This window comes from Watersipora subatra, chromosome 3 (assembly GCF_963576615.1).
Source record: "Watersipora subatra chromosome 3, tzWatSuba1.1, whole genome shotgun sequence".
Classification (NCBI taxonomy): Eukaryota; Metazoa; Bryozoa; class Gymnolaemata; order Cheilostomatida; family Watersiporidae; genus Watersipora; species Watersipora subatra.
Genome location: NC_088710.1, coordinates 55,871,684 through 55,899,019, shown reverse-complemented (window position 1 = coordinate 55,899,019; position 27,336 = coordinate 55,871,684). Strand labels below are relative to the sequence as shown.

The 27,336-nt window shown below is 34.8% G+C and overlaps 2 protein-coding genes across 3 annotated transcripts; one reads left to right on the top strand and one right to left on the bottom strand.

Moving 5' to 3' along the window:
* The first annotated feature begins 157 nt into the window (after positions 1-157).
* On the top strand, positions 158-23,200 carry LOC137389840 (coiled-coil domain-containing protein 146-like). 2 transcript variants are annotated; one of them, XM_068075971.1, is made up of 20 exons: positions 158-198; positions 7,649-7,889; positions 7,974-8,056; positions 8,349-8,558; positions 8,652-8,709; positions 9,167-9,343; positions 9,767-9,840; positions 10,384-10,428; positions 13,047-13,274; positions 15,078-15,360; positions 15,717-15,963; positions 16,172-16,349; positions 17,546-17,711; positions 18,279-18,402; positions 18,972-19,135; positions 20,031-20,159; positions 20,792-20,929; positions 21,076-21,210; positions 21,460-21,573; positions 22,793-23,200. In XM_068075971.1, exons 2-20 carry the CDS (start codon positions 7,683-7,685, stop codon positions 22,994-22,996), a joined length of 2,964 nt encoding a protein of 987 aa, XP_067932072.1. In that variant the 5' UTR covers positions 158-198; positions 7,649-7,682; the 3' UTR covers positions 22,997-23,200. The 2 variants fall into 2 exon arrangements, with proteins under 2 accessions (XP_067932072.1, XP_067932073.1); XM_068075972.1 differs by lacking the exon at positions 10,384-10,428.
* A 92-nt stretch (positions 23,201-23,292) lies between these two features.
* LOC137390763 (uncharacterized) lies at positions 23,293-26,295 on the bottom strand. Its single transcript, XM_068077082.1, has 4 exons — positions 26,290-26,295; positions 25,690-25,815; positions 24,974-25,207; positions 23,293-23,451 (listed from the first exon to the last, which is right to left on the bottom strand). The coding sequence occupies exons 1-4, from the start codon at positions 26,293-26,295 to the stop codon at positions 23,293-23,295; spliced, it is 525 nt and encodes a 174-aa protein (XP_067933183.1).
* Positions 26,296-27,336: the final 1,041 nt, after the last annotated feature.

The window sequence follows — 27,336 nt, the reverse complement described above, 5'->3', positions numbered from 1 at the left end:
GTTTTTTTTAAATTTTTGATGTAATTTTTTCCAATCCATTTAGCTCATAAACATTAATACAATTCTAAGCATCACGTTTTTGCATTCCCATAGCAACACTTGCAGTTTCCGGGAAATCTCGACGAACTAGAACTGGCTATATTTATCTGAGAGGTAAATTGGTTCAACTAGCTATATTCAGCACAAAGAAACTAAAAGGTTGTAATATAAATAAATATAAATTATACTAAGACGTATTTTGTTTGGTTTGATTGCAAATAAAAAATCTTTAAAGCTTGGAATGAAAATTTAAAAACTTTTTACATTTTAATTACAGTACTACTTCGTAGATTTATTCACGCTAAACCACCTAAGGGTGTACGAGACGTGCCTCAGATAAATGCAAAAATGAAAAGTTTTAGGTCAAGTTTCTAAAAACCAAATTCATATTTAACATTTATTCAGACCAGTACAGGCAAGCTCAGGCTGTCTTGTGTGGAAGTGTAGCACACTGTTGCTCTGTGTGACTGGCTTTTGTTTTGCTGGTTGCCCTGAATTCTTGGATAGTTTTTAGTAGAAAAATATCATGGTTGTAAAACAGTTTTTTTGCATCAAGGTAAGTTGGTCCAAACACTGAGTCCTAGTTTTGATAAAGTTGTCTGGTTGATTTATAATTCCATCGTATGACTTTGTTAGAGCAGGATGGGTCTCTTCCTTATTGAGGATTCTCATTTGGAGACATAGTCATTGTTGTTGTCTTTTTTGGTGCAGCAAAATAAATCAAGTTTTTCTATAGCATTGGTGATTCCTCTAGTGCTTTTGTTTTTGCTATAAACCTTAACGCTTGGTTTTGAACCAAACTAGCTAGTTTCCCTTGGTATTTGGATTCCCGAATGCAGCTGCTTACTCGAGAAGGAAATTTATATGCTAAGAGCTTAGCTCTCTAAGGCAGTCAGTAAATTACATGCTTGATCATGCCTCCTTGCTGTTGTATTCTTAGACTGTATGTGCTTATGGAATCTCTAATTTTCTTGTCGTGTCACTCCTAGGTACTGACTTTCTGCTACTTTTCTATTTACTTTTTTATAAAAATCTTTGGCGGATTCTTTGGTGGAACTGTTGAACATTAAGATTTTGCTCTTGTTGACATTGAGTTTTATTCCCCATGTTGCTGTCTGCAGTCCATGTTTAGATAGGTTTTGCTGCAATAATGTAACATCTAAAGTGGATGAGATTTTCTAATAAAATAGAGTATCGTTGGCAAACAGAGCTACGGAGCAGTCTACACTTTCTAACAAGTAATTTATGAATAGTACCAATAGTACTGGTCCAAGAACAGATCCTGGTGGAACACCAGATAAAACGAAAGAGACATGCAGCCATCCAGTATGACTCGTTGTGATCTGCCATGTAGAAAGCTGTGGATCTACTCTAATAAGAAATTATGTATTTTTTTAATCTTCATAAACTTCTTCATCAATAAAGCATGTAACACTTTGTGTTTTACTTTTACTCTTTGTGGACACTTTTATGTTTTATGTTCGTCATGAGAACTGAGGATGTCATTGAGTGTTGCACAAAGCTGCATCTCACAAGATAGTCCTCTCCTAAAACCAGTTGTTTATTGTAGAGACCTTTCTCTATTTTTGATTTATCAGTGCGATATTCTCTAGGAGTCTAGGATCTTGCATGAGATGCTAGTCAGTGAGATAGACTAATAGTTGTTTACTGCGTCTGTGGACCCGGATTTGTGCATGGGTGCAAAATTGGCTAATTTTCCCATCAACGGCAGTTTCCCGCGATCTAGCGATTTATAGTGAGACAGCTTGAAGCTTGTGCACTTTTGATCATTAAATCCTTTTTTCGAATGCCATCAGGGTCAGGAGTTTTTCTCAGTTTAAAGCTTTGTATCAGTTTTACCACACTTTTCTCATCTGTTTTTGGAGGATTAACAACATGAGAGGCTGTCTTGTCCACTAATTGATGATCATTCTTGAATTGGCAATGAAATAAGTTACTCAGTCGCGCAACTGCATGGGTCATCAATAGCAGTTGAGTTGGCTTGTTTCATCTTTACATTGTTCTTAGTGGATGTTATTCCCTTAAGTGCCTGTAAAAGGGTTTGCTATTGCTTTTGAGTAAAGGTTTACAAATCTGGTTTTCGATGTATTTTTTTTTTATTTTCTAGATGACTCCTTTGATTTCTTTGCGAGACCTACTTAAAAGATTTAAGCAGTATTTATTTACTTTGAATATTTGGTGTTGTAGCACACTCTCGAACAATTTATGAAGGCTAAATATTAAAACTTCGCAAAAAGTTAAAACAGTAAGTAATAAAAACCTAGTTTATTGCATCATTTTGCAATTTAATATCTGAGCTCACAAAGTTAAACTCTTTTTCTGCTTCAATTTGAACCATAAATTTGTGAGTGTTCTTTTGCTCACTTGGTCTATGCAAGTATTTAGATAAATTTGTTGAAGCACCTTGACCTTTGGAATTGTAAATAAACTGTTATTTTTGTGGATGTTTGCTTTGTGTGTGCTTACAATGTGTTAAACAAAAATATGCCACAAAAATAAGAATAGCATTTTACTGTTAGGGTTTTGATCATTGTCAGCAATCTGCTAAGGTTATAGATAAAGGTCAGAGCATTGATTCAGTATTGTCAAATGCTTTCTGTACTAGACATGTCTCTGATGTTAGACAAAAAACTGTTATGATAAATGTCTGAAGAGGCATAAACAAATGTTAATTCTTCTCCAGTGGCAAACTTGGTTGTCTTGGTCACCTGGGAGCGACTGCTTAGGATCTCATCATAGACAGATTATAGATTTTAGATCTAGATTTTAGATTTATAGATTACAGATTACAGATCTCGATGACAATCTTCATCTTGTGGAATGTTCGTAAGACCTGACAGCCATTAGTTTTGCTGTTAAGTTTCTAGTATCCGCAGGTCTAACTCACTTGTATTACTCCGGTTTGCTGATCAATCTAACGATTCTATTCTGTATATTTTATATGCCTCAGCACATCAGTTGTTTGAAATGGATCCTGCATATTCCAAGATTAGACAGCACCATCTAGTGTAATCAATAGCTATATTTTTGTGCAAATGCTTCATAAAGAGTATGTTTCATGGCTCTAAGCATTATACTTACTTTTTCTTGTTTTTGGGGCATACATTGTTCAGACTTTAGGGCTCTGCAAATGATGACTTCCAAATACTTGATGGAGTTTGTCCACTCTATAGTGATCCTAACCTAATTTCATTTACAAGTCCGATAGCCAAATGAGATGGCTTAGTGCTTTGCTTTTTTGAAAAGTACTTCCCATGTCACGGACAACTGATGAATAATTCATATTCTTTTGAGAAAGTCAATGTGTCTTTGGAGTTGTTTACTCTTTGATGAAAAAATGTGTCCTCAGCATATAGCCTTTCTTTACAATCGACTGTCACTGACAGAACGCTTATGTAAGTGGTAAACTGTGTAGAACCCAGCACCAACCTCTGCGGCACTCTAGATGCTACTCTAAGCTCGTTAAACTCCTCATTTGCTTGTTGTCACTTCTGTTTGATTATACTCAACATTTGTAGAGTAAATCCTGAACCCAATTTATAAATTAGGCATTCGGCCTGCTTAAGTTTATTCATCAAAAGTTGACATGAGTTTTGTAAAGTCTCTTTGATTCTTAAAATTAGGGTATGGGTCAAACATTAATCTGTTGCAGCCTTAGCGAGATTAGCATACCTATATAGCATTTATCTCTAGATGCTGCTATGTTTTACGTAACCTTTTTGAAACCAATGCTATCTGCTATACAGACATGAGTTCAGTTTTTATTTAGATACTAAAGGATAATATGCTTCATATTTTGAATGTTATGCTGGTAAGATATATGGGGTGATAGATTTAGGAAGTCATGCTCGTCTCCGTATGCATGATATGATGGCTACGCATGTCAACATCTACTGAGTAGTGAGCACTCCAGATCTCAGGAAAGCTTGGAAGATTATTTTTAGGCATGAAGTCATCGTGAGGCAGTTTTTTCTCGGGTCATCAATGTCCACGGGATAACAGTGTTTGAGGCTGCGGCAAGGTTTACAACCTTTCAATTTGTGATCTCTTTATGTTTTCCATTGTGAAAAGATTTATTTTACTTCCCATTCCTTAGTTTGGAATAAGTTCGCACTGAAATTAGTTGCTTAGCATTTCAGCACATCGTGTCAGATCTTCAGCCATTTCTCTCTTATCAGTTTTCTAATAAATACCAAACTGAGATGATCCTTTAATTGTTAATAAAAAAGAATTTGTCCTTTGTAAGTGTTTATTTAATACTGTCTCCTAAATTTTTTTATGATTTCTTCATTCAACCTTGTATTTTCTTTTCTTTTGCTTATTTGTCCCCAGGTAGGAAGAGTCTCTTATTTGTCTGTAGGGGAAGTGGTGGTATAACGAGATACTTGATATCAAAGCATGAAGTTTTCACCTTCTCGTATCCAGAGACAAGTAATATATGTTTAATGCAAGCTTGTCTATGTCTATTCTATATACTCAAAGCCTCATTGCAGTTGTTTATTATGATAGTGAGTTTTTTGGTGTTTTGTAAATCAATCCAATTTCCCATTTTATCCCAACAGTGTGGGTAAAGTGGTACGCTATGCTAATATCAGTAGGAATGTATAAATGATTCAAAATAATGCTTTTATTAGGTATTTATTCACTCTAAGATTAAAACAATAATACTGTAAATTACATAGCTTTAGAAATAATGAATTGTGAGCCCAATTATTTTGCATAGTTCACACATAAAGTCATCATCCTCATCATCGAGGCCAGCACAAGGCTTGTGAGCCCAGCTACTGCAATTCCTGCATTTTACCCATCACTGTCAGCATTACCTTTCCAGTAGGAATCATTGCAGTATAGACAGCTAAAGTCTTCGTCATCGTTGTTACTACTTACTAGTGTAGGAGTCTTCCTTCTTTTAGCCTGGTTAATTCATTTCTTTCTAGACGTTATTTAGCCATTTTTGAGAGTTTTTCTGTCAAATGAGCTAAATAAACTTCATTAGTAAGTATAGCGGCTTTCCCTCTGTTAGCTTTACGTTTCTTGAGTGTGTCAGTTGACTTCTCAGGAAAGGGTGATATTTCTTCTGAACGTTTATGATAAGATGTGCTTTCAGTAGTTAATGCAGATGTTGATGGTTTGCTTAAGACAGAGGAAGGATTAGGATTACCAACCTGAAGATTCTTGTACACTTCTGAATTGTCAGTAATGTGTAGTGTAGTAGTGTATTGTCTGCTGCCTCAAACATGTCATTAGTAAATACTCCACGATCTGTTGGGAAAATCCCACTCTGCCTAAATACACCTATGGCATTTGCTAGAACTGAAGCTTTGACATAGGCCTTACCAAATAAAGTTGCTACTTGGTCCAATGACACTACATGGTCAGGATTATTTTGTAGCCCTACCTCAACTTCCTTGGTATAGTAGGTGCTGAGTGGACCCATCACAGACACATCCAGGGGCTGCATGCGGTGGCTACAGTGTGATGGCAAGCATAATATGGTAACTCCGTCGTCTTTTACCTTTTGTATTACAGGGAGATTCTGCTTGTGGGTTTTGTGGCCATCAAGTTTGATCAGAGCTGGGTTGTTTAGGGTAATCCCAACAGGCTTGAGTAACTGTTTAGCGCACATTTTAAACAGGTGGGTTTGCATCTATCCAGAAGGGTGTGAGACACAGGGAATCTGATGGGACCACAAACTTGAAATAGGGCTTCATGCGGACCCAAGGAAAAGTTAGCATTCATGCACATTACTGCAGTGCTCAAGGTACCCCGCTGATGTCAGTGAGCCCACCTGCTTTTTTCCACGAAGAGAAGCTACTTTAGAGGTTTTGGCCTGCACTGTAGTAACACCTGTCTCATCCACGTTAAATTTCCTATTTGCTGGAAATTTTTTAGCATCCTGAATACTCTCCAGGAGGTCAAATAATGAGGATACAGATAGCCTGTTGAAACCTCGGGCTTGTGCTGCGGAGGTAGCCTCGGGCTTCTCAGTGACAAGTTATGCCTACTCGTGAGACTTCTCATCCAATCCCAACCAGCATGTGCTGACTCATGGTTGAATGGATGTTGAATGTTGTTGCTCTCAGCATATTGATAGCCCAAACTACGCAGCCCAGTTGTAGTTAGATCATACAACATACCATCCACAGACTTTACATAGGCTACAAGCTCAGTCTCTTGATCAATTGTAAATGTAGTTTGTTTACTACCCAGTCCTTTACTGGTTCCTTGGAATAGTTTGTTGCCATCCTTACACCGGCGCTTTAATGCGCTCTTTGGAACACCATACTTCTTTGCCACACTCAGGTATCCACATGAAATATGACCTTGAAATTTAGTTAACATCAGTCACTGGTATTCTCTCTGTGTAAATTAGGAGTTGCTACTTCTTTCAAAAATATATATACAATATATATATATACATATATATATATATATATATATATATATATATATATATATATATATATACAAAATATTGCCCTATCCCATTTTACCTCAATATCTTGCTATACTCCCACTGCCCCTACTTCGACAACTTATTTCTGCTTTTGAGCTATTTTTATTGCCTAGCTGTTCATCCACTTGAGCAAGTTTTCAGTTTTCTTTTAAATTAACTTGCGATGAAAGTAGCTCTTTGGTTTAACTTTGGTGTCTATCATGTTTGATATGCCTGACGTTTTAGTCAGGTTTGATGATTTTGATTTATTCTGCAATTGCTGAACTGTTGTGAGCCATAAGTATGTTTTACTAATGCTGATTTTACATATTGAGAAAACAGCTTTGCTGAAAACAGAATGGCAGCATGTGCACAGGCAGCTGATATAATGTCTTTTTACATGAAGAAACTGTAATTGCAAATCTTTATTATATTCCAGCATATTTTATTCCAATGAATGTTCTTTCCAAATCTTTGCATTTTCCTAATCTGCCTATAATAGATGTTCATTACACATCAACTATAGTTTTCAAAATTTTTCATGGTTTGTGTCTTTGTTTTTATATAATATTTATTTCGATAGATTATTTATTATTAGGTCATTAGATAGATATTTCAACTCATCTAGGAACAACTTCTGGAAATTCACTTTGAAAATAGTTATTTAAAAATGTCATTACTATCTGCTTGAACAATCTTCTACCTAATATCCATTCTCAAAGCATAGAAAGGTATTTTAAACGATATATGTCAAATCATTTATTTGATTTTAGTTAATTGAAATTAATTAGGTTAACTAAAACAGATAGGCTAACTGTTGCCCTTTTTTGTTTTATGATTCTTGTATGGCATGATTTAAAAAACATTCTTGTTTGGAATGAAATTATTGCCAATAAAGTAATAAATATTTAAATAAATCATATTTGTGTGTTTTTGTACATGTAGATCAAACATTAAAGACAATTCTAGTTGACAATTGTTATGAAGGACATTTGCAAAGCATTTAGGGCAGCGGTAGTACATATAGCATATTTGACTGTGAACAGTAATTTACCATTTCAGTATTTCTGCTTAGGTATTTTCATATGAAGACAATCGATAAACACAATGTTTGCAAGAAATAAACAAAGTTAATTGCACTTGTTGTTTTAGAAATTCAACAAGGTAGAAAGTCTTCCAGAGAACAATGAGTTCTCCGGAAGCTGACGAGCGAGATGATAACTCTCAAAGTGAGCATGGAGAGGAGGGGCAGGAAGAAAATGCTGAGGAAAAGGAACCAGCGAGTACCAACACCTATCAACCTCCTATATCTGCAATACCTCCACGAGTTACTCTGACAGAGGAAAGTCAGATGGAAGTATCAGCTAGTCCCGCCTTCCAATGCCTTGATGATGTGAGTCAACTTGTTAACCTTCTACAGATTTTTTTTTAAATATTGCGGTAGCTTGCATATTATATGATCTTTATTTGTTTGCAGCTTTTCAATGAAGGAAGACTTACGGGCACTCGGGTTGCTCAACTGAAGGCCAAATATTCAGAACTTCATGAAAAGTTGAAACAGTAAGCAATAAAAATCCGGTTGATTGCTTGATTTTGCAATCCAACAGCTGAACTAAGAATATTCAACTGTTTTGTTTTTTCAACTGAAGCCAAAAACTTCTGAGTACTAAGCTTTGTTTAATTGGTTTATGCAATTGTTTTGATAATTCCATCAAATAACCTTGACCTTTCAAATTATAAAAAATTCCTATTTTCATGGGCGTTTGAATGTTTTAGAGGCTCGACCAAAGCCTTTTGCACATATATGTTTAAGAAAGTACCTGCTTGCTAACTATATATTTTTGAACAATAGGACAAGAGAGAACGAATCTCAACTGTTACAAAAAGCTAAAGACCACACATCAACACTGGAGAGTCAGGGAGGAGATTTAGAACGAGCTGATAACTTTCCTGAAGGAAGTGATACCGATGTTACAAAAATGAGGCAACAACTCCTCAAGTATCGCAATGAATTGGCTCAGATTGAAGAGAGGCAGTACCAACACGAGTACAAAATTGAATGGTAAGTCAATGGCAGATAGTTTGAGTAATTCTAACGCTTTTTACTTATTTGGTCAGATGAAATGCTGAGCATAAACAAGCTTCTGTATTTCAGTTTGGAAGAAGATAAGAAGTTGATGCAGCGAGAGTATGAGCGGATGCCAAAGAAGGGAGTAAGTTCCTGTGAAACTAGGCTAAAGTTATCGAGTGCCGACAAGATCTACAGCAAGGAAACTGTACATTCGTGCATTTTGATGCCTCACGATTGTACTATAGCCTTGTTTGTAACTTTGTTTACAGCTATGGTTCAGTTTCAAGTAAAACTTACTTTGTTCATAAAGATACATTTCTTACTTCTTCAATTCAGTTTTGCTGTTGGAATACACAATTTTACTTTACAATCAGTGAATGAAAAAATTAAAAATAATGAACTAAGTTTTTGCTTTTCTAAGCAACAGCAGTCAGCGGGCAAAAACCTTCCACCCAAATGAAGCAGCGGATGATTCTTATGTAGCAAGAATCTTATCGTTATGTATTATTATTATTATTATCATTATTACTATTATCATTATTATTGTTATTATTTTATATTTTTAAATAATAATATTATTATTATGACTTAAAATGCAGGAAGTGGAAAAGAAAATAAAGGAGCTGCAAGCTTCCTGTGAAGAGTTACGGCGGGAGATAACTCAGAGACAAGCAGAAGGAAAGAATTTAAAAGAAGACCTTGATAGCAAGATCAGAGAGATTCAGACAGATAAGAAAAACTTTGATGAAGCTAATGAAGAGAAAGAAAAATTGAAGGTAAATTATCATAAGTGTAAATAAGCTACTGATTTCATTTACACAGTTTCCAGCTAATGTCATTTAAAGGAACTGAAGCTATCTTAAAATATAGATGTCTTATAATGTCCTCTTTTTATTGCTCTTAAAAGGTAATTCTTTTAAATTGAACTGTTAATTTTTAAGCCCATTAACTGGCCAGCTAGTGACATGTAAACCTGGATATGAACGTTCTTCAATAATTTTTATTGTAGATTATTTTAGAACAAATCATGAACCAAAGTGTGCGATCAAATGTTAACTATAGCTGGGGTTAGATGTAGTACTTTTGTATTTCAGGGAAACATAATAAATGTTTAGTACTTGTATTTCAGAGAGACTTGATATATGTTTAGTACTTGTATTTCAGGGAGACTTGATATATGTTTAATACTTGTATTTCAGGGAGACTTGATTGAGGTAAAGCAGGAGCCAATATCCATCGCCAAGGAAACAGATCGGTTTACTCGACAAAAGAAGTAAGATACATTCCTTTCTTACTTGTAGTACATATTTTATTATTCAGAGTTTGTTCAGTAGATGTGATTTTGAGTACAAATACATCAGCTTGTGCTACAATTTTACCTTGTGCTGTATGTACGCTACTAATATGCCTAATGATATAATACAGGAGATGCAGGTATGAGCTGACAGTTTGCTCAAGTGTAGAAGCTATGAAATTGCTAGATAAAAAATTATTACAGATCATTTGAATTTTCACTAGCGTCTTTAAGGGTTCTCTTCATTTTTGTTTTTTAGATGTGTAATTTTATAGACATCTTGCTTAGCATTGCAGCAACAATTTATATTTTATAATTGCATTCATTGACATTATATAGCTAAACCATTTTATATCTTTCTACCAAGCTTTAGATCATTTGAGCTTTCAGTAGTCTGTATCGCTAGTCTAATTCTTCGCATTCGTAACATTGCTAGTAGCAGGAGTGATAGTTACGGCAAGAGGTCTTGCGATTGGTCAGCTATGTTCCGCATATTTACTTAATGTTGTTGCTATTAACCAGAGCCAAAGAGGCGGATTGGAGAAGCGAACTGCTAAAACAAAAAGAGTATGCTTATTTAGTTTCACGGAGATTTTATGTATTTCACCCACTGCTTGGTTCCTTGCAGACATGCAGACACTCGTTATGATGCTTTGAAAAGTAAAGCAACTTTTATTAAAACACGAGAAGCTATTTATTGAAGGAACTAGACTAAAATATGTTCATAACTTGAGTCTCCATGTCTGTTAGGCTGAAATATCAGTTTCATTCTTTACTAAACAGGCGTCTAACCTTTTCACTGTTGCTCCATTTCATATAATTTCTATTTAGTTTAAAAAAGCAATGCATGTAAAGCTAACTGTTCTCTATAATAATGGAATGCAAGCGATTAACATGTCATTGATAAATATTAGTCATGATAATATTTTTATGATTTGTCATGTCCTATATAACTAATTTTTACAAGACTAACTCTACAAAGAACTGCTTTTCAGAAAAATTGAATGTGAATGACTAACATGTCATTCATAATAATCAGATATGATAATAATTTTTCACATTTATTATATTTTAAGACATATGTAACCAATTTTTCAAAAGCTACAAAGGTAACTCCTTTTCATAGAAAATTAAATGCAAGTGACCAACATGTCATGGCAAGCTTGCTGTAGGTTGTGCAATCAAACAATGATTATTGAGATATTTTGTTCTAACCGGCAATGCCTGAAGCATAAAAATTTTGAAGAAAATAGTGAACAGGCCCTTGATAAATTTAAATTGATAAATTTGAAGATATCTACCAACTTTACACGGCATTTAGCTAGCTATCTGACAACCCATTATTATCATTATCTCACCAGAACATTTATTGCTTGCTTTATACTAGAGGCAAAGAAAGATTGCGCAACAGTTTGAGAATAATTTTATTTCATGCACATCAGGAATTTTAAAAGAGTGCACAACTTCTGGTCAATAAAACGAATCAAAAACTCGTATAAATTTTTCAAACACTTGAATTTTCTAATAAATAGTTTTGTATCATATGAATGTGTTTTTAAGCTTTTTGAGATTTCATGATTTCTGCCTTGCCTAGCTTTCAAGGATGGAAGATTCTTTTAACTTTCTGTGTGGTTTACCCTCAAATAGTTTGCAGAGTTATGTTACAGCGACTACTGTCTCATCTAAGAAATGCTTGACAGATGCAAACTTCTTTAGTTTTACACTAATCGTAGTTCAGGCATGCATCTGTACAGGCATACAATTCTGCTGGTACAATCTTCTATATCTGTACACTTATACAAATGTATGCTCGTTAAAAAGGATGGCATACACGATACCATGCTTGTAGTTGTTTATCCTTTTAGTACATCCTTTTAGTACAAATAGACGCTTATGATGCTAATTTGTTTCTAGAAAGATGCTGACGGGTGCATCTTAAAAAAAACGTGTGGAAAACGTTTTATGATAAAAAAGTGAGCAATATAATCAAACAGTTGGTCAAAAGTAGTTGCTGTAGACAGATCCCTCTTCTCCAATTGCTTGAATTAGACATACCGTGATAACCAAACAACTATGTGTCAAATAAAACCATTTTTTAAAGCGAAAATAGTTTTTTAAAATAACATATTCTTGATTCATCTTTTTATTTAGTTTTCTATCCTTAGAGCTGGATTTCTGAAAGCCCACTTCAGCCGATTTCGTTTGGTGTTGGTATGCGCATAATTTTTATATCATTTTTTTGTAGGAGTTCATCGCAGCTAAACTTTCTCTGGTGCTCTCTTGATGTTCACTGTATTTATATTTTTGAAGTCCTCATACTAATTTGATCTACTCACTAACTGTTCAAATACATGTCTGCCATTGAGGTAGACCGATTTGCGTACACCTGTATCTTTTCAACTTCGACACCTACTGTTGTTTGGGTGCTCATGATCAATACTGTCCATGTCTTCAGTTGAGTTTTATTGTGCGTCACGTACCATTTGACTTAAGAATAGTATTTATCAGTGGTTTCATTCATATCATGCTCACCTAGTTCTCAATATCTGTCAATTGGGATAAACAAGATTTCAGCTTACTATATTTTTTTAGACCAAAAAATGGTGAAAGCCATGGTTTGAGATTTATACCAACTTTATGAAATTATTACACTTTCAAAGTAAAAAATTGTCATTACTTGCAGCTTTTGATAGAAGGAATCATTTTTTTTTGCAAACTGGCTGACCCCGAGGTCAATTATTCTAGATTACTTGTCAACAATCTTATTATTAATTTGTAGCAGTTAGGTGCTGCCTTGTTGGTTAGCGGGCTGCCTAGAATATCTCATCTATTGCTTATAAACAAGATAAAGGTCTGCTGCATTGTACAACAAATATGCCAACATTCTATTAAAAAAGTGTCATATTATTTTGTTTATAATTTCTCTTCTATCTGTTTTATGCAGCCAAAATTAACAATTCAGGGTTTGAGCTCTTTTACTTGTACAAATAAAAACATATATTATGGTATTCAAGGCTATAATATATATTATATATAATACTATTAATAATATATATATAATATATATTATATATATATATAATATACCGATGTTTTCACGATGACTTGCTATTCAAGTTTTAGCTTTTGTATTTTTATGATTATTTCTTAAAATGCTAAATGGCAGTACTTGTGGTTCTGTGTAGTGATGTCGAGAAAAAGCAGCGCAACCTTGATGACGAGTTCAATGAAAAACTTGAACTATTGAACTCTTTGGAGACGCAGAGGAGGACCTTAGAGGAGGAGAAATATGCGGCCGATGCTGAGCTGGACAAGCAGAGAATGGCCTTGGACGAAAAGCAGCGAAGTTACGACGCTCTCATGAGAGAGCATGAGTATGCAAGAGAGAAGGAGGCACAACTCATGGGTGACAAGTAAGGCAGCTGCTGTAGCTAGTAGATTAGTCATCAATGCCGTTGATATTGCTGTAAAAGGAAGTGATGTTATGAATATAGTTTAACAGAGCACTCGAAGTGGTGTACAGTATGTTGAGTCTATGTACTACAGAATAGATGACGTACTGTGGCTACTGTAACACATGACACAAAGCAATTTATTAATTATTGTAATACATGCCAGATAATACTGTCGAGGTAGCCATGAATCAATGATAGGTCATTGACTAGCAGCAGAGTGTGGAGTTGCTAGTGAATGACTAATATTTTCTACTTGGAAAGAGCTCACCTGATAAATTCGTCAGGGTTCTTAACTATATTTTTGAGAGCAAAGAAAGTGAAACTGCATGTAATATAACAAGAGATTGTTGTGAGAAAATATGAGATAAAGAGTAATTGACCAATCAGATAATAACATGAAATAAATATTAGTCAGTTAGTGTTCACTGAGGCATAATGCATTGTTTCTGAACAGATACACGTAGTACTCTTTATATAGTATTCCGAGCAAAATGCGATATATACAAAATATGTTGAAATCTTTTAAATTCATAGTGCATATTGTAAAACACTCAACCCCCTCACAAAACTGTTCAAATAGACAAATTATTAACAATAATTTGAAGATTTCTGCAAGATTTAATCTTGATATTTTATTGCTGCTGCTTGTGGTAACTCAAGGGCAGATAGTGTTAATTTGAGGATTGAGTGCAAAATAAATAAACTTGCAATTTAACCATTAACAATTAAATTAAATTGAAAAGCAATTTAACGATTAAACTTAGTGCTGGCTAAATTCATGCGTATGATATAAAACTGAAAGCAAAACTGGTCATCGAGTTTGTAGCCTAGCTTTTCATTTAAGAGTTATAGTAATTATGCATAATCCAAAAATGTTACGCCTTTCATGCTACAAAAAGTGGCATTCGCAAACAGGTGGTAAACTAGCTTTGAAATGAATGAGCTGGCCACATAGCACAAAGCTGCGATAGTTCACCATACAGAAATGTTGCATGATCATCAAGTTAGAAGATAAACAATAACTGTCTATGAAGTAGCTATTGAGTGATCGTTACTGGCGACTTTCAACACTTCTAAGAATATCAATGGAAGCATCGTTAGATAGATTGAGGGATTAACACAGACTCTAATAGATATTGTTGGTATATCCTTACTCGCTTACGGTGGCTCTGAATACTTACACTTAGTCAACCTACAACTGACTGTAATGACATATAGCTAATATCAACCTATTGTAAGAGTGTACTAGAGTCTTGATGAAAGGATGAACATTAGCTTTTTGAAGGATTTAAAAAGGTTTTTTAAACATCATAATAAGGAAGTTGATAAAAAGCATGTAAGTTAAATCTAAATAACAGCTAGTAGTTATATTGGTGAAACCTATTAAATAGATATGGTGCAAGCAACTGCAGTTAAGTGGTTAGGACGCTGGCATACAATCAGTAGGTCAGTGGTTCAAACCACAGAAGGACCATCAGTGGTGTTATGCAGTGCATCCAGGAAGAGCATCCAGCTACAATTCTTCCTGTGCCAAATCTAAGAAGCAAATGGTCACAATATGTTCTGTACCAGAACATGCCATTTGCCATGGTGAACCTAAATGGGAAAAGCCAAAAGAAGAAGATTATGATGATAGGAGTTTACAAGGAGTTGTCATTACTTGCTTTTAAATGTTTTGTGAAATCTGTTTTTCATTGGCTCGATGAAAACATTCATTCATTTAGATGCATACTTACTGATCATCTTTGATCTTATATTCAGGGCAGCTCTGGACCTGAGTCTACGAACCATTCTCATAGAGAAAAAAAGTCAGCATGAAATTGCTGCTCGTAAGCAGCGAGAGAAGGATAAGGACCTGCGGAGTTTGAAGAGAGCTGAGCTGCAGGCAAAAGTAGCTGAAGATAATTTATCACACCAGAAGATGATCTATGAAAAGGTGAAAGGTTCACTAGACTCCGCACCCAAGGATGACGGAACTCTTTTGAAGAAGAGAATGGATTTGCAAAAGGATGTGGAGCAAACCAAACGAGCTTTATCGCAACAGGTATTCAGATCATATAGCCTGTGAGCAGATGTTTCTATTTCAACTTTAGCAAGGCGTTAGTTGAGCATTAGCACTGATTTTATTATTTTTACACTTTTTTATAAAAAGTAGGTTCTATATTTTCTAGATAACTAACTAGCAGTTGTAATGAAATGAGTAATAAGATACACACTAGTCTACAAGTAAAATAGTTATTTATAGTCCTACAGCATGAAATGTACATAAGCGTTTAATAAGGTTACAATTATTCATGATAAAAGGATTGCATTTTTCTCTCAACGCCCTGTAGAGGAGTTTGTTAGTAGAAAATAAATAGTAAATCTAGTGAATTACTTGATGAAATTTTTTTTTAACAGACTTCTCTGACGGCGGTAGAGCAGGTCAAGGTCGAGCAGTCGATAGCGGAAGAGGGAAGGCTGCTGTATGAACAAGGAGACTTAAGAATAGAGGTGGTTGAGCTGACGAGACTGGCAGCGATTAAGGCTGACGAACGAGAACAGAAAGCGAGAGATTTCATGAGAGCTGAGATGAGATACCATCGAGCGGTCGAGGATCTCAAGACCAAACAACTTCAAATACAAGACAATGAAAAAAAGTTTAGAGGTAAAAAATATGCTATCGGTGTTGGTTGTGAAATTGGTAGATTATTTTAGTAGTTTAACCTCCTAACTGAAATTTGGGGAAAGCAAATGGATTTTGGCTGAATGAATAAATAAATGAGAAAACGCTGTCTTTTCCTCTAATAGTTCCCTCAACACATAACTACTAGTAATGAAAATGCTTAGTATACCTAATTTATCATTTATGCCAGAGATGCAACAGAGATTGAAAGACTTTGCTAAACTCTACGATGTCATCAAAAATGAAAGAAACAAAATAGTCAACCAGATACAGACAAGCACACAAGTATCAGCTGAGATGAGAGAGAAGATTAAAATACTAGCAAATGAGACGGAAATCTTGAGGACAGCAGTCGCTCAAAAAGAAAGGTAAGCTAAGTAAATCTATCCTGTCTCCATCTTGTATGTTTTACTAGCAAAAACTTTCACTTTGCTAGTAATCTAGTTTCATCTATTTGCTAGTGATAAGTTTCACTTTGCTAGTTTCTACCTTCACTTTGCTAGTAATCTAGTTTCATCTAGTTGCTAGTAATAAGTTTCACTTTGCTAGCTTCTACTTTCACTTTGCTAGTAATCTAGTTTCATCTAGTTGCTAGTAATAAGTTTTATTTTGCTAGTTTCTACTTTCACTTTGCTAGAAATCTTTTACTTATACAATGTTTAGCTCTTGAGAAAAGATGCCAGAAGTAAAAATAGACAAACATTTTATTTATTATCTTGAGCAGCCAATATAGACACAGTAGCTAATAGATATGTAACAGCTGACCAATAAATGCCTCAATGAATCGGCGTGGTGATTGAATGTAACAGTTGATAGTATAGGTTTATACTGGTTGATTCTCAATTCAGTGTTTATATACTACATATTTAACTTTATGTATAATATTAATCGTGTTTAGAAAGTGTGTTGAAAATAACAAACCAGACTATGAGCTGAAGAATTGCTGTGTGTTTAGCATTTTTTAAAATGAATACATAAATTAAACAAAGGCCCTGCTCTAATGTATGCTAATTCAAAGTATTCGTAGTTGTCTTATCTTTCTTGATGTCACCTGTTAGACAACTGCAAAAATAGCCATGAGTTTAATAATAAGTAGAGACTGATAAGGCTGATTTCAGCAAAGACTTGGATCCTTTGAATATACTCTGTTCTAATTTAATCGAGCATTGGGTGTGTGCATGTACTCTGATATCTTAACTATGTGGTGAGTTGGACTAGTGGGTTCAGCACATTAGTCTGATTTCAACACTTAGGGTGGTGTTTGCAAAAACATCCAACAAGTACACAGGGTACGTAGAAAGATAGACCAAACTCCTTGATTACAAAAGCAATTCTACTACTCTAAGTAATCATAAATGGCTATCTTTAAAGAAGACAAGCTATACATGAGGATTGCTCTGCAGATCATAAATATAGTACTTACACACAAATTACAGTTAGAAAGATGTATGCATCTATCAATGGACTGATTCTAAGATACAAGCTTCATTTCCTATTAATAATATTGTAATGCATTCTCAGTCTATTGCATCAAGGTTGGGTTATACTCCTTCTATATGTGTAGATTGTTACAAAAGACAAGGCTAAGGCACATGAACAGCATTGTCATTCGGGATAGTTTGAGAAATGAGCTAGCAAAACAGATGAGGATAGAAGAGGAGATGAGAGAAAAACGTAAACAACAAAAGATGGAGATCGAAAAGTTGAACAACATGATAAATCATGCAGAGGTGAGTAAATAGCTTTTAAAAGTTGCCGATAGAACAGACAAGCTTCACTTTGTCGATGATTAAGTTACAACGATGAAGGGCCAACCATTTATGACATTAATTTACTGTCATACCGGATTTGTTTTCTTTTGTTATAAGTAAGACAATTCCACAACTGTCATAATAGTGAACATTGCTTTGTAATGTCACCACATTTATACTATGCTAGCAGTAAACCCGGCGTAGCCCGAAATTTCTAATCAGATAGCCTGCAGGTGAATGTTTAAGAAGATGATTCTGAAGAACCAGATGGAGTTTTAAATCAAATATTTTTTGTGACCCGGCGGAAGGCACGGAGCATGTGTGTGCGAAGTTTGAACAAAATCAGCTAAAGAATGTAGAAGTGTATAGCGTTTATGTTGACTAACAGACAGACTCACAATGACAAGCTGAGGTTTATTATTATAAATAATGTTCTGAAATAAAGTTTTGCAGTAACATTCTTTTTCTATAAAAAGCATTTTTTGTGCAAGATGTGGGTCTGGTTGAAGTTTTCCATGGTTTCTGTTGCATTTAATTTTTCTTCAGGAAGTAATGGTACAACTTAGAAACAAGTATGAAGATGAAGTGCAGCACAGAAATGCTCGAGGTATACAACTTATAGAGAGGAATGAAGAAGTCTGCATTTTCTATGAAAAAGTGAACATTCAAGGTATGCACTGAGTCACGATACACACTTCTATCACGTTCTTTATATTCACTTAATGCTTGTACTCTCTGCGTCAATTAATGAGGTCAAATGGAACATGCAGAGTGTGCTACTGACCTTTCTTGATTAGATGACCTTTTTTAAATTTGACTTATATCGAACTGGTGAAGTTAGCAAGTGCTGCATTAGAGAGGATATATGTACAGACTTTTAACATACAGGTAAATGCAGGAGCAGATAATTAAACAATATTATTTTTGTGAATAAATATTTCTCAGCCATAAAAGAGAGTTCAGTCTTATATAGTTTACTTTCAAATATGTGAAGTAGCAACAAGGTGCTCGCATATAAATACATTTTCTGTATAAATGTTTAAATGTAATGTGATATCATATATATTTTTTACTTGCACGACAAGCGTTTTTTGTGTGAGTTACTGTATAAGTTATCATGTATACATGTAGTTATTTTCTATTTAAAAAGATTTAGCTAATCATAGCGGGTTGCAAGATGCTGAGACTCAAGCATAAGTAAAGCAGTTGTTTTACCTGCGGTGCATTGTATGTGCGCAGACACGATGATTAGAGAAGGAAACGTGGCAGTGCTAGCGCGAGAAGAGGAAATCAGGTTTCTGAAGATGCAGGGTCAAGAAGAGCAGCGGGGTATAAACGTGCTGAGGAAAGCCTTGCCTAACAAGAGAAATCTTGAGCAGGAATTAGTTACTTTACAGATTCAGGTAGAATTATAATGAATTAATTGCTTCCAAGAATTACTTTAAAAAACCATTGTATTTCGGATCCAATGTTTGTCTAAGACAGTGCCGTGATTTAATCTTTAATATGATCTCCTTAATAAACAGTGTATAATAGCAATAAAACAACTTGCATTATAAAAATATGTAAAAAAAGACATCAACAGACAAGAAATCAATAAAAATGCAATTGATTGTTAGTTACCCTTAGTGACCCGTGAATGGTAGCGTATGTTTGACAATGTGTAGGTTCAGAGTTGGAGACGATGATAGGGATACACAGTAAAACTTAATCTAACATTGACTAGATGAAGTCTAAAGTAACTTATGTTGTATATTTTTATTATCTTTATATTTTTAGGTTTTCTTTTATTTTTAAATATTATATAAAAAACTACAATAATTTAAAATTTTGAATGTTCTCTGTTACAAATTGCTTCATGTGTGAACTCAAATATTCACTTGAAATATCCTTTGAATGTTGCAAACTGAACTTCAACGTATATTAAGTATAGGTTTGACTGCATATTAAATCGTAGTATATTACTTGTGTATAATAATATCAATGATATTGTAATTGAGACAGTTTAGAGCTGTTGTTTGATATCTTGTATACACAAGCTTTCTCATGGATTCTCATGTAATGGTTGCGATATACTTTACGATCATTTTTAATTATCACGGTAGCATCATCAATTGGAAGCAGAAAGACGTTCTCTTTTTTTCTCTCTTAATTGTTTAGGCGACATTTCAGATGTTGATTTTATATCTTCTCTATCGTTAACGTATAAAAAGATTTTGTGTGCAATGATGAAAGTAGGATATACCTACAAAAGCTTGTATGTTAAAGGTGATTATATGTAGTGACGGTTTTTGATAGCTTTCACAATGTCAAGATCGAATGATGGAGCAAGAGAAAAAGCTCGAAGATCCAACAGATGAAACGAGAATAAGGCTTCTAGAAGGAAATGACATGACTCCAGCCCAGCTCAAGGATAAAATTCAAGAAGTAAGCTAAAATATTAATCTTGTCATACAATATGATAGTCTATAGTTGCTATAATATATGTGACCTATTGTTGTATTGCCATATCGGTACCACCCTTGACCTCACTTCAGTTGGAAACAAGATTGATTGTTGAAATATATGTGACCTATTACTATATTGCCGTATTGGTATCACTCTTGACCTCACTTCTGTGTTAGTTGGAAACAAGATTGGTTGTTGTAATATAAATGACCTATTACTGTATTGCCTTATTGGTATCACCCTTGACCTCATTTCTGTGTCAGTTGGAAACCGGATTGGCTGTTGTAGTATATGTGATCTATTACTGTATTGCCTTATTGGTATCACCCTTGATCTCATTTCTGTGTCAGTTGGAAACAAGATTGGTTGTTGTAATATAAATGATCTATTACTGTATTGTCTTATTGGTATCACCCTTGACCTCATTTCTGTGTCAGTTGGAAACCGGATTGGCTGTTGTAGTATATGCGATCTATTACTGTATTGCCTTATTGGTATCACCCTTGATCTCATTTCTGTGTCAGTTGGAAACCGGATTGGCTGTTGTAATATATGTGACCTATTACTGCATTGCCATATTGATATCACCATTGACCTCACTTCTGTGTCAGTTGGAAACAAGATTGGCTGAGAAAGAAGAGCAGCTTCTAGAGAAGGAGTTGATATCTGAACAAGTCACTCGACTCGCTGACAGAGTTAAGAAGAGAGCAGAGACCGGTAAAGATGACACACTAGATCTTGCCAAGAAGGTGAGAGCTAGTTCTTTTAACAGCTGAGTAGTTTGATTAGAGAAACCTTGATTGTTTGGTAAGACATACTGCTTTGTACTCAAGCTTTAGTGGAGCTTTTTGTATCTTGATAATCCTTGTATAGTTACAACGTACTTACTGTACAGGTGAATGACATCCAAGCCAAAATAAAGGACACAACTCGTAAAATGATGGCTATAGTGTCAGAGCTGTCCATGAATCAGGCAACAGCCATGAAACTGCAGACTACAGTCAAGGAACAGGAAGCAGACTTGGAACAGGTAAACCATTGTTATATACTTACGAATGGTATTCTTGTTCGCTGTTGAATTTTACACTAATTGTAATGTTTTCTTTTAAAGATTATTAATTGGTAAAAATGCAACTAGAAGCTTTACACTGTCTGAGGAACATATTCTAGATGGAGGTATAATTTAACTGTTATTCAAACCAAATGTTTACCTTAGCTCTGGCGTAGATCAGTCTTTCGTAGATAAACCCTATAGAAGTAATGTGTATCATGCCTGCAGTGCTATATAAGAATGGAGAAAGGAGAGGCACCAAGTGAAGAGATCGAGAAGGAATGGCAGAAACTGGTTAGAAATGAAGAAAGGAAAGCAAATGATCTCGCTCAGGTCACCATGGTTAGTAGCATGCGCTATTCCAAAGGCAGCACTAGTTCCATTTGTCAGCTGATTCTTGTGCCACCCATGAAAATTCCTGAATAACTCCAGTTGCCTGTCTATAAATCTGAACAAAAACACGCAAAAAGCTAATGAATAAGTTTTTTTCAAAATTCAAATAATAGCTAAAACAATTTTGGCATAATATATGCTTACCACAACATTTTGAACGAAATTCCAAATTAAAATTTTTGCAAGTGGAGCACAATTGCAAATCACTCATTAAACTTTTGTTGTACATAGTTTGTCATCTAAAGCATTTTACCAACCATAAAATTTTGATTAGTCCCATGCGACCAATCGGCTGTTCCTTGCTGAGCACTAATAGAGTCGTCTTCTATATGTTTACTGCCACCTGCTGTTGCAATGCAGAACTGTTATAATTACGTTGATCGATCTGTTTTTGTCAGGAAAGCAGTCACAATTTTTTAGTCATTGCGTGTTTATGACCTATTTTCTATTTCTCTAAAGTTATCTCTAGTGTGATCAATGACAACTTGAAGATGAACACTGCTATTGCGTGTTTATGACCTATTTTCTATTTCTCTAAAGTTATCTCTAGTGTGATCAATGACAACTTGAAGATGAACACTGCTACTTGACAATGTGTATGTTAGTATTCCTTGGAGGGTGCTTATAGGGTCCTTCCCTTGGAGGGTCCGATATAGGGTGCTTTAGGATTCTCTACAAGTTGGGCTACATGGTTGGTAGAGGGAGGGGGGGTGTTAAGATTCCAATCAGCTAACTCCCATGATTTTAGAATTGTTGGACACAACAATCGCATTCAATTTGGTTAATTAATGGTAGATAAGTGCATTATTTAAACTCAAGTCTTGAATTTTTTTGTAAATATTTCAATGTTTTAGGCATCAAGAGTACATGTACAAAAGCACCCTTAAATATGTAGCTATTGTTTTTCTTTGAAATCTACATTCAAAAAATAAAAATGACAATATTAAAATGCGATAGCACTACCTCATTCCAACTTTTCCACATTTTATTTCATACTATTGACCTAAGAGAGTTAGGATCAGATGCTCTCCATGATACGTATCATCAGCACTGTTTTCGAAGCTCAACCCACAAATCCTCAAACCTCAAATCTTGATAGTCACTAAGCAAATCACAGCTCTTATTATCGCATACTTGCATTGAAATGACCTTCACATTTCTATTATAGTCTAAGTTTGAGGAGGACCAATTTATGCTACCTGATGGGTATAAAAGCACAGCAGAACCCCGCCCAAATGCATATATACCTGATGATGAAGCAGAGCTGCCTATTCCTCGACCATATGGTTCTCATGCTCCATTCAAGCCTCAGGAGCCAGGAACCACCATGCGGCACATTAGGAAACCCGTACCTAAACCTATTGAGATCTAGGTCTAATCACTGCTAGCAGAACACTTGTACTACGTTTACTTCATTCTAAAGTAACTAGTGGAGACTAGCTCAACAAACTTTGACATCACTGAAGCTGCCTTCAGCCGCGCTGTTGTAGAGACAGCAGTTATGATATGCTCGCTGTTAAATGACTTACACATGTGTGTCAGCACAATGTAGCGCATGGGAATTCACATTTTTCAAGTACGACCAATTCCTTATTTTATGTACAGAAATAACAGTTTATATTTCATTACAAACATAATAAACAGAATATGTGCAGCCGTGTGCTATGACTACACTCGGTGATTATGGTGGGCCCACCACTCCTTTATCGCTTTGTAGCAAGTGTTGATAAGTTGTGTCGCTGGAATTTTCACTTCATACCTTAACCAGCTTTTAAAGGCTCTCTCATCACCATCTAGTACAAGGTACTGCGCCAGCAACTGTGATACCTACAACAATAACCGCTCGGGTTCAAACCTCCAGACACCTTTTTCATTTTTTGTCTTTTGGTTTAAGCATGGTTTATATTAGTCTGTACTTGCTGACAGGAAACTGACGGAATGGAATGTCTAAGTAAACACTGGTGTAAAAGACGTTATATCAACCAAAATGTTAGACTTGGTTTAAATTTTTTGCTTGACCATTGTAAACTGTGATGGCGGTTTTGAATGTTAACCCGGCTTGAGTAGTGTGTTAGCGATTTGAACAATAAGGCTTCATTCCTTCTTTCTGTTGAATCCGATATTTTTTGAAACAAACTGTTTGCTGTTCCTATCAGCAATCATTTTGGTTTACACTAAAATGAGTAATACTACTGACATGCAAGAGCAAAGACAAAACTACTTCTAAAATAATAACAGGCAGCCAGAATGTGCAAACGTAGTTATAGAGACAATACAAGGTCTTTGATGCAAAATCACAATTTGAGATGCAAAATTAAAAGAGTAACTGTAGAAACCAACTAATTGAATTTGTGGCTCATGTTTTTCATATGTATCCAGTGTTGGGTTGTAAACACTACCCATCTATATTAACTACAGCTTGCTAGACATTCGAACATGTCAGATCTTAAACAGACCAGAGTTAAAAAAATAATTTTAAACTGTTTTTTCGGGTGCCAAACAAAAATTTGAAACTTGAAGAACTTGAAACAGACACACTGATTGTGGTTTATTGAATACTGACTCCATTTTTTGTTTTGTTTAGTCTGTTAGTATATGACTACATTTTTATTTTTTCTTATAATAAAACACAAAGTATTTCTAAACTATATTTTCTACAGAGTTTATTTAAACAAGTACGAGCTGCTTGAGACACAGCACTACAATCCCAGCCATTGGAGTTGTAGTGCTGTGTCTTTCCTTATTAATAGTATTTGTGAGAAATTCAATGTACTTCATAATGTAACCTGCCCTCTTATCGTACAGCATAAGATAAGGTGAAAACACTTGAAAAGATTTGTTCTCTTCTCTAAAATCGAATTAAGATTATTTACATTACTTGTAATTAAAAAAATCATTTTAGAGTTTCAAAAAATTTGCTTTTCAAACAGGCATCTGTAACACATTGGGTTTAAGAACTCAGATCAGACGGTATTGAGAATATAATACGTTTACATATACGCTGTGTCACTATACTTGTATATTGTATTTTAGAAAAGTTGTTCACCCACTCTAGTTAGTTATACATGTACAAAACAATCAGCAAACTTCCCTTTGTTTAGGTTATCAAAACTGCATGATATTGTGATAAAAGAGCGCTATTTGAATGTGGATTTATTACAAATATATTAGAGCACAAAGGAGTGATTTTGTGTTTTGCAATAATTATGGTATGGCTTTTTTTAGACATAACTCAGTTTTGTGTTAATATTATAAAATTATTTTTTTCTTAGCATGACTCTATCATGCAGTAGTCTCAATATGAACAGCTACTCTCTGCTGCACACCAATCTTTATACCTACAGCTAACCTTAGTGTACTGTTGAGTTACACTTGATTTGTTGAACTTGTTAAAGGCATCCACAAAGGAGGAGCCTAGACCGGGTATAGCTGACAATCCTTTTCCCGTCAGTGATTCGCTGACAAACTGATTCCATTTAGCCGTTTGGTCACTTTTGGAGGTGCTCAGTTTTTCACGATCTTTAGGCAGAAATGCCGGTTTCTGTGGAGGTGGAAGTTTTACTGCAGGCTTCTCTGTTGTTTTCTGTAGCGAGTAGCAAATCAAAAATTGATGAAGACTACAAATTGAACAATAAAGGTTATTGTAAAAAGGGGAAGCTACTCAACTTTTACGTACCTAAATCATGCTCTGAACAGTTTGTTGTCATCCCTGACCAGAAAGCTTTTTTATTTTCTAAATTTGAAGACAAGTGAAGCAACAACGAGAAAGTTTTTTTTTATATTTCACCGGACCATTTAAAAGTATCTTTCTTTTGACACCGTTAAACAATGTAAGACTTCCTTAAACTGTAGGTTAGTTACTCTATAATGTCGCAGAACAGAGTGTCAAACAGGCACAAATAAAATAAACCTAAAACAGTGATTTTCAAATAATATAATTGATAATATACAAATTTGACTTTTAGTTCAAACTCCTATGTTAGTGTTTGGCATTAGCTGGAGCACCATTTATTGTAGTTTATTGTATAACATACAGATTCCAGAGGATAAAAACACAAAACATACTTTTGGAGCAGATGTTGTGTGTAAACCAGGAATAATGCGAGATGGTGGAGAGCTAGTCATTGTTCTCACTTCAGTTTTACTAACTGTTTCGATACGAGTAACTGTTATTTCTGTCACCAGCTTGGTCTGTAAAGGAAGAACAAGGCCTCAACAGCACACACTGGTCAAATTTCATAGCCACCACTCATAGCTGGCGCAAGTCTTTAACTTGAGGTTGCAGTACCCTTAGAATCACAGGCTACTTAAAACTATGCAACTACTGAGAACCTTCATAGCTTGCGCAGAAAAAAAAGCAATACACTACAAAGTGTCAGATAATTTTTATCATACAACAATTGCTATAGAATCATGTAGTATTGCTACAAAATAGGAGATCTGTCACATGGTTCTGTATTTTCATTGGCCAGTTTTAGCTCCTTTTTGTTGAATAGCTAGTATCTTCAGTGAGTCTATATCGGTACAAAGATGTTACTAGGATGTTCCTGTGGTTTCAAGCAGTGACTTTCTTTTTAAACTATAAATCATACAAATTAACCCTATTTACCAAGTCAGCCTCCTTTGTAAATTTAAATTCTAAACATTATTGTAAGTGGTACTTACCTCCATGAAAGCTACAAGCTAATAAATGTTCTTTTTGATTAGTCTTCACTTACACATAATCACTGAAAATAGCTGAACATAGCTTTAAAAATATTAGAAGCTTGGCTAAATGTAATGATATTGTTACTAGCCAAGCCAGCACAGCTAGTTTTGTAGTTACCACTACTAAAATAGCATCAAAATAGCTTACATAAATAGAAGCATATGATTATTTATTACTTAGTTGCACATAAAATTGTGGAATATAGCTACTGACTTTAGAGGTAAAGCTGTCACAAGTCTGGAAATGGTATAATCACCAACTTACTTGCATATTAAATAAAAATAAAACTCTTGTACATTTTATCATATTATATCATCTCAATCATTTTATAGGCTCTATATGCAATGTAGAATTCTACACTTTGATTCTGATCTGACTTTGGATGCTGCAGAAAGAGTTTTGTTATAACAGCCTAATAAATATCATTGAGAAAAACATGCCCCCTCTATAGCTGAGAAAACTCATTTTACAAAGGTAGCTGGTGTATGTAAATATTTTACGTGCTTACGAAACTAACAGGCAGTAAATAATATATTTGTATATTGCTATATACATTTATAGTTCATCTTTACATTATGATAGTTTTGATAAACTTTGAGGAAGTAGGCGAGTCTGATAGTCTTTATTGACTTGGAATGTTTCAAGCTACACATCTCCATTTTTTGTGTAAATACTCAGCATTTAATGTCATACTTGTTTATATTGTGTACTCTTACATACATTGGCCATGTTTATAGTATGCGCTGTATGCAGACTGCTTGTCAAATGCAGTTCAGCTGTATATGCTGCACACAGGTCATCCATCTGCAGTAAGCACTCTCTTTTATTGAGTAGTTGTTTACATATATGTAGTTTATGCTGTGCGCAAGGACTACAGCAAAAGTGAGCTATATCTCATATCAACTAACAGATTTAAATAAAAATCTCAATCAAAAAATCTGCAAACATACTAACCTCATTCCTCTTCTTAGCTGGAAAATTTTTTGATAAACGCTGGAAGTGTA

Bases quoted from the DNA above. Each gene is read 5' to 3' on its own strand.
- LOC137390763 (XM_068077082.1), bottom strand. The intron at 25,208-25,689 runs GTATGTTTTGTG...TACTCGCTACAG, and splicing joins ACACAACATCTGCTCCAAAA to AAAACAACAGAGAAGCCTGC. The intron at 23,452-24,973 runs GTTAGCTGTAGG...TTATTGTTGTAG, and splicing joins TAACTCAACAGTACACTAAG to GTATCACAGTTGCTGGCGCA.
- LOC137389840 (XM_068075971.1), top strand. From the start codon at position 7,683: ATGAGTTCTCCGGAAGCTGACGAGCGAGATGATAACTCTCAAAGTGAG. The intron at 7,890-7,973 runs GTGAGTCAACTT...ATTTGTTTGCAG, and splicing joins CCTTCCAATGCCTTGATGAT to CTTTTCAATGAAGGAAGACT. The intron at 8,057-8,348 runs GTAAGCAATAAA...TTTGAACAATAG, and splicing joins CTTCATGAAAAGTTGAAACA to GACAAGAGAGAACGAATCTC.